Genomic DNA, 6,613 nt, shown 5'->3' with positions numbered 1-6,613 from the left:
AGAATCTTTGGAAAATGGGAGACTTAGCCCTAGTAAGAATAGTGAAAGATACATTGGGTCTATATATGTAATATTGTTCATTAGAGGAAACATTCGCTTATTCACTAGCCGTCTGGTTGCGGTTCCATATTGTTCTTTTTAAATTCTAAATTACCCTACTTTATATTTTTTTGCATGCTTAGCAACTGTTCTGATTTATTTAATTTTCTGTTTACTTTACAACTAGTCCTAATTACTCAAACCTCAATTTTAAGTCACCCAATTTACCATTATAAAAACTTGACTGTTCTATAAAGACATCTTGGTTTTCAACCGTCCTATCCCTGTGGAGACGATAATATACTTTCATTTTATTACTTGGACCTAGTGCACTTGCTAGTGTCACTCCTTTTTTGGGTCAACATCATGGCCTACCTCCAAGAGGGATATTAGGTGAATGAACACATGTCATTTGATTAGATGGATTTGCCCCAAGGACAATATCTGGATGTTATCAAGATCCTCCCAAACGATACTCGAAACTGGTAACGACATGTAAAGTACTTTCAAGCTTGATGATCTATGTACAACATTAATTCCTTCATGATGAGATAGTGTTCCTATGTCTTCAAAACCCTCACGATAGCATACAATTCTTTATCATATGTAGCCCACTTTTTCTAGGAGTCGCATAATTTCTCACTAAAGTAGGCAATCGACCTATTTTCTGTCATCGGGACTCCTCCTTTTACCCTAACTCCACTTGCATCATATCCACCTCAAAGATTTTATCAAAATCTAAAAACACAAGCACCAAAGCCATGATCAACCTCTCCTTGATGAGTGCAAAACTTCCCTCTTGTTCATCCTCCCATTTGAATCATGTACTCGTCTTCAAACACTCGGTAAGAGGCGCTACAATCGTGCTGAAATTTTGGTTGAACCTCTGATGGAACATTGATAACCCATGGAAGCTCGGGATATGTCATACATTACAAGGTGTCAGCCACTCACAGATAGCTAACCTTCTCTTCATCCACCAAAATTCCTTCTCCACTAACCATATAACCAAGGAACACCAAACTCTCCGTCACGAAATCACCTTTTTTTAGTATTAGTATGGAGTTGATGTGTTCTCAACAAATCAAATACCACATGGAAGTGCTCAATAAGTTCTTCAAATGTTTGGCTATGAATAAGTAGTATATCATTGAAATAAACAACCATACACTTACTAATTACTGGGTGATATCACATCAAATAAAGAAGCTGAAAGTAGACGAACACGTGGACAATGAAAGAGCCTTACACAAAAAGGAATAACTTCCAAGCACATGGGTCCCAATCACACGGACAAACTTGAAACATACACTTTTAATCATAAAGATGTGTCGTAACTTATGGAAAAGGAAACAGGTGCAAAACTGCATAGTCACATGGGCCAATCAAGCATTTCCACGTGGAAACCTACCCAACTGTAGGGTACCCTTCATTTACCTCTATAAATAGTCACCTCAAAGAGTAAAAGGTACACAATCACTCTATTTCACTTTTCTTCTTAGTCATTGTACCTTCTATCAGTACTCTGACTGGCTTAAACATCGGAGAAGGGACGCCAGAATATGAATCCAGCATTATTCATAATAACCTTGCTTGTAATAAAAATCAGTTTCGTTGTCATCTCACTTTGAATTGGGATTGTCCTGCTTGTGGCAGGCTAGAGTATGAAATTAATTTTCTCCGAGATTGAGTTAGCGCGAGGCGGTTGGGGTGACTTGGTCCCGTCACAACATTAGCCTTTGTTTTTCACTTGTGACTTTGATACATGGTTTGATGTTAACCTTAGCACTCAGGTAAAAGTTCATAATATTAAGTGGAGTTTTGTTTGCTACTAGCCTTTGTTAGATTTGGAAGTGGAGGAATAAGTTCATTTTTAAAGGGGCATGCTAGTAATATGGGTTTTGCATTCCTTGTGTTCCAAACTAAGGATTCCGTCATGCTTTCTCCTTGAAGGATTATGTTTGCCCTAATCCTAAGGTCCTTACTCAGGTGGCATCCTCCGGAGACTGATTAGCATGATCTCAACTCGGATGGACCGTGCAAAGGTAATCTGGATTTGGCATCTGCAAGTGGTTTGATTCGCGACTAGTAAAGGGCTTGGATTAAAGAGGTTTTGCTACTAATATTGGCATCTGCTCTAAGGCATTTTCTTGTCATGAAATTAGCTTGGGAGAAGGGTTTCAAACATGTGGTGGTTGAGTTAGATTTTACTTTGGTCCTTCATTTTATGTCAGGTTCGGTTGTTGTCACTCATCCATTTTCTTGATTGATTTCTAAATGTCAAGAGTTATAGGATAGATAGTGTAGGAGATTCGCTTTGTCCACATCTATCGGGAAGGAAATCGTGTTGTTGATTGGATTGCGAATTTCATAGGGAGTTTTTCTTTACATCATCATGAGCTTGATGTACCTCCGGCAGACATTTAGGAAATTATTTTTTGAAATAGACATAGTGTTAATTTTCTTTTAATAAATTAGTTGCTTCGGAAGTTTTTTTTCCTTCTTTTATGTTTGTTTAGTAAGCCTTCACAGTGTAACAAAAAAAAATTCCTAAGCAATAATACAACAAACTCATGGTGTTTTTTTTTATTTAATTGAATTGAATAATAAAATCGCTTAGATAATAATAAATCATAGGCATACGACTCTTAAAAAAAATATCCAAATTCAAATATACCCAAAGCAAACAACATAGATATAATAATACCATACAGAAAATGCATACCTTGCGGAATAAATTAAGTTAGTTAGAATGATAGAAATTAAAAATTAATCATATTCATATACATAAATATCTATAGGAATTTAAGATGAACAAGTCTAAATGCATCTTACATTTTCATTTCTTAAAACTAAATGGAATTCTTCAAAAAAAATAAATGGAATTAAACATTAAATTCATTATTGCCAATGTCAATCTGAATTACAATCAATAAATGTAAAAATGATGGTGTAATTACGTGGTAATTAAAGGAATTAAAATAGAATAGAAGACAAAATGAATAAAATCATGATCACGTGAAATAGCAATGCAGAAAAAAAGGAAAAAGAAGAGAAAAAGACCCCTAAATATTGCATCAAAAAATCCCTTTAATGAAAAATGCTTTAACTATTTTATTTTATTAAAAGGTTACGTTTAAGAAATCTCCATCCCTACCAAAACCATTTTCATAGCTATCTATCTTTGCTTCATGCATTAAACCTCAAATATACATATATAAAATTTTATTATATAGTTTTAATTTTAAATATTGTGAAAATGGACTTACTTAGTGGAGTCCCCAGACTGTAAACAATACGTGTTGTTTTTGTATTTATGTGAAACAAATCTCCCTATAAATTAAAATGTTTTGTATGTAAACCATATTCTATACTTTCTTCTCAGAGAAAGAGAGAGATATTAAAAATGGGCAGCTTATGGGACAGAGCAAAGTTATATTTAGCAGTGATATTTCTGCAATTTGGGTATGCAGGAATGTCTATTATTTCAAAATTTGCTCTTAACCATGGGATGAGCCAACATGTTTTGGTTGTCTATAGACATGCTATAGCCACCCTTGTTATTGCTCCTTTTGCTATCATTTTTGACAGGTAACTATTCCCGCTTTCGCATTTTTTTATCTGATTAATCGGTTCGAGATTGTTTATACACATTTTTTACTTATATATGTTGCATCACAGGAAAGTCAGGCCAAAGATGACTCTCTCCACCTTTATTAAGATTATGTTTCTCGGATTGCTAGAGTAAGAATATCCTTCTCTATTGATTATTCTATTTAGCGCGTCTCTTTAGTTTATCTGTTGTTTATTTCCTATTTATTGTTAGATACTAGCTATATATGTTGCACGAAAAAGTCTCTTCAGTAGAGTATCTAAGTTTCGTTTTCGTTAGTACGACATGTTTTCGGGGCGCTTTTCTATAAATATTGAAAATAGAAAACGCGTTTTAAGTTTGGAAAACTGTTTTTGCTCGTAAACACAATCAAATTCCAATTCCAATTATGATTGTAACCAAGTAAAACTTCCTCTTTTGCTAAAAGAGCGTCTCAGTTGATGTATAGGTATAATAAGCATCAGTCATCCTCTCTCCATGTCCTATATAAGATTCAATTCATTTCTAACCCCATCGACATCCCTTGGAGCCGCTTTTTGCTCAAGCCTTCTACTCCAGCATCACTCACTCCTGACTGGGTCATTACAATATAAATACCAAATCTTTTTTTATTTTACTTTTAATATCTATAAATATGTCCCTATATTTTTTATATTTACAAGTTTTTCCTATTTCTCCGTTCTATTTTTTCTAAAGATAATGTTTCCTGATGTTCTTTTCCGTTCTTGTGTTCATATCTATTTCCCTATCCGTGCAACATAGAAAATAACCAAACGGGCACTTAAATTTTTCGCAACTTTTATGCTTTTTTCTTGTTGTAATTAATAAATTAATGTATATTATGCAGGCCAACAATAGACCAGAACTTATACTACACTGGTATGAAGTATACAACAGCAACTTTTGCAGCAACCATGTGTAATGTCCTCCCAGCTTTTGCATTTCTCATGGCTTGGTTATTAAGGTAATTAATCAAAACTAGTAATTACAATTAATTATCTTCTAATTACTATTCATAATTTATTAATTTCAATAGAATTAATTAATTTCCAGGCTGGAGAAGGTTAGGTTAAGAAAAGTGCACAGCTGGGCAAAAGTGATAGGGACACTTGTCACAGTAGGAGGAGCCATGTTAATGACCTTAATTACAGGAGCTAAACTAGATTTACCATGGACAAGAGGTTATGTTAATCATGTTGTTAATACATCATTAGCAACACATGATGAAACTACTAAAGGTGCTATTTTAATTGGAATTGGTTGCATTTGCTGGTCTGCTTTCATCATTCTTCAGGTGCTTAATTATTATTTTATTATTATATAATTAATTAGTTAGTTAGTTTGTTAGTGTAATATAATTAATTAGCGATTGATTAATTAATTAATTACAGGCGATTACGCTTAAAACATACCCCGCTGAGCTGTCACTGACGGCTCTGATATGTTTGATGGGGACAATTGAAGGAACATTACTTGCTGTTGTAATGGAAAGGGGTAATCCTTCAGCTTGGGCTGTTCATTTGGATTCTAAGTTATTAGCTGCTGTTTACAGTGTAAGTAATCACTGACACGTTCGTTCTTTTTTATATGTCGTTTAAGATTTTTCATTGGATTAATTTATATATTTGTGCAGGGAGTGATATGTTCAGGAATTGCTTACTATGTACAAGGGATTATAATGAAAGAAAAAGGTCCAGTTTTTGTAACAGCATTCAATCCTTTAAGCATGGTCATTGTTACAATTTTGGGTTCGTTTGTTTTATCGGAGATTATTTACGTAGGAAGGTGAGCGTTATTATCTGTTCTTTTTTATATGTCATTATATTTTTTTTATTAAAATGACTAATTTACGGTTAATGATTTTGTGCAGAGTGATCGGAGCGGGCGTAATAGTAGTAGGGTTATATATGGTATTATGGGGGAAGAGCAAGGATCAAAGTCCATCTTCAAAGATTGATGATAAAATAACACCAACTGGAGTGATGGATGAAGAGTTTACAAAATCAAAAGAAATGGTTGAATCAGTTTGAATTAATTGATTTAAATGTCTCAATTTTGAGGTAGAACACAAGAGTTTTTGCTGGCCTATATTGCTAAAAAATTATTGTGTACTAAATCAAATTCAGTCCTTTTTTGTGTTTGAGCTTTCCTAGTGGAAGCCCATAAATTATATTTGTAATTTATATTGTATTAATTAAACAAAATAACCATATATTCCCAAACATTTGGATTTTGGTGTAATGAGCTTTCGATCTTTTATTTCAAAATAGGAACGTTTTGATCTTTATTTATTTTTCACATTAAGCTCTTATTTGTCAAATTACTTAGTTGTGAACATAAAACTAGGTAACATGAATTAGTTGTGAACATAAAACTCGGTTAACATTACTTAGTTGTGAACATAAAATTCAGTTAACAAAAGATTACACATTTGTATTTGAAGTAATATGTTTTATCGTTCGAAATAAGATTTTTACAATTCCTCTATACTTACCCACATAATAACACGTATAAAAATAATTTCTTTAGATTTGTTAAAAATTAAAATTTCGAACGCAGTTGAAATGAATAATGCTATTTGTACGACTGAATTCAGGTGATAGTGCTCCGGTGACGGCAACAACTCTTTACAAGGTCGTTGCCTAGCGACCCCACTTCTATCCCTAAGTTAGCATAGTTTTGGATGAGAGCACTAACTCTATGTACATTGACTGTGATGCCGCATAGGGTGAGGAAAAAATATGGTAGTTGGTGTAAGGTGTGCATCCTAACTTTCTTGAAAGACAATAGTGTCAACTCCTGAATATATAGTGAACACTATTTACACAGTTAGTAATACTAATAATACTCGAATTATAGTTCTTTAATCATATGTGAATCAGGGGTCCTAATCTGAAGAGAAGTCAAAATGTGTTCCATTGGTCCACTCATCCTAAATGTTATTTATTCGAGTACAGTTTC

The 6,613-nt window shown here is 33.5% G+C and overlaps 1 protein-coding gene across 1 annotated transcript; it reads left to right on the top strand.

Moving 5' to 3' along the window:
- Positions 1-3,394: 3,394 nt before the first annotated feature.
- On the top strand, positions 3,395-5,916 carry LOC136226627 (WAT1-related protein At2g39510). Its single transcript, XM_066015213.1, has 7 exons — positions 3,395-3,630; positions 3,721-3,783; positions 4,500-4,616; positions 4,706-4,946; positions 5,044-5,205; positions 5,286-5,437; positions 5,523-5,916. The coding sequence occupies exons 1-7, from the start codon at positions 3,446-3,448 to the stop codon at positions 5,680-5,682; spliced, it is 1,080 nt and encodes a 359-aa protein (XP_065871285.1). The 5' UTR covers positions 3,395-3,445; the 3' UTR covers positions 5,683-5,916.
- The last annotated feature ends 697 nt before the right edge of the window (positions 5,917-6,613 follow it).

The sequence above is a fragment of the Euphorbia lathyris genome, chromosome 4, assembly GCF_963576675.1.
Source record: "Euphorbia lathyris chromosome 4, ddEupLath1.1, whole genome shotgun sequence".
In the NCBI taxonomy this organism is placed as follows: domain Eukaryota; kingdom Viridiplantae; phylum Streptophyta; class Magnoliopsida; order Malpighiales; family Euphorbiaceae; genus Euphorbia; species Euphorbia lathyris.
The sequence above is the reverse complement of the archived record's forward strand: the minus strand, read 5'-3'. Positions and strand labels throughout refer to the sequence as shown.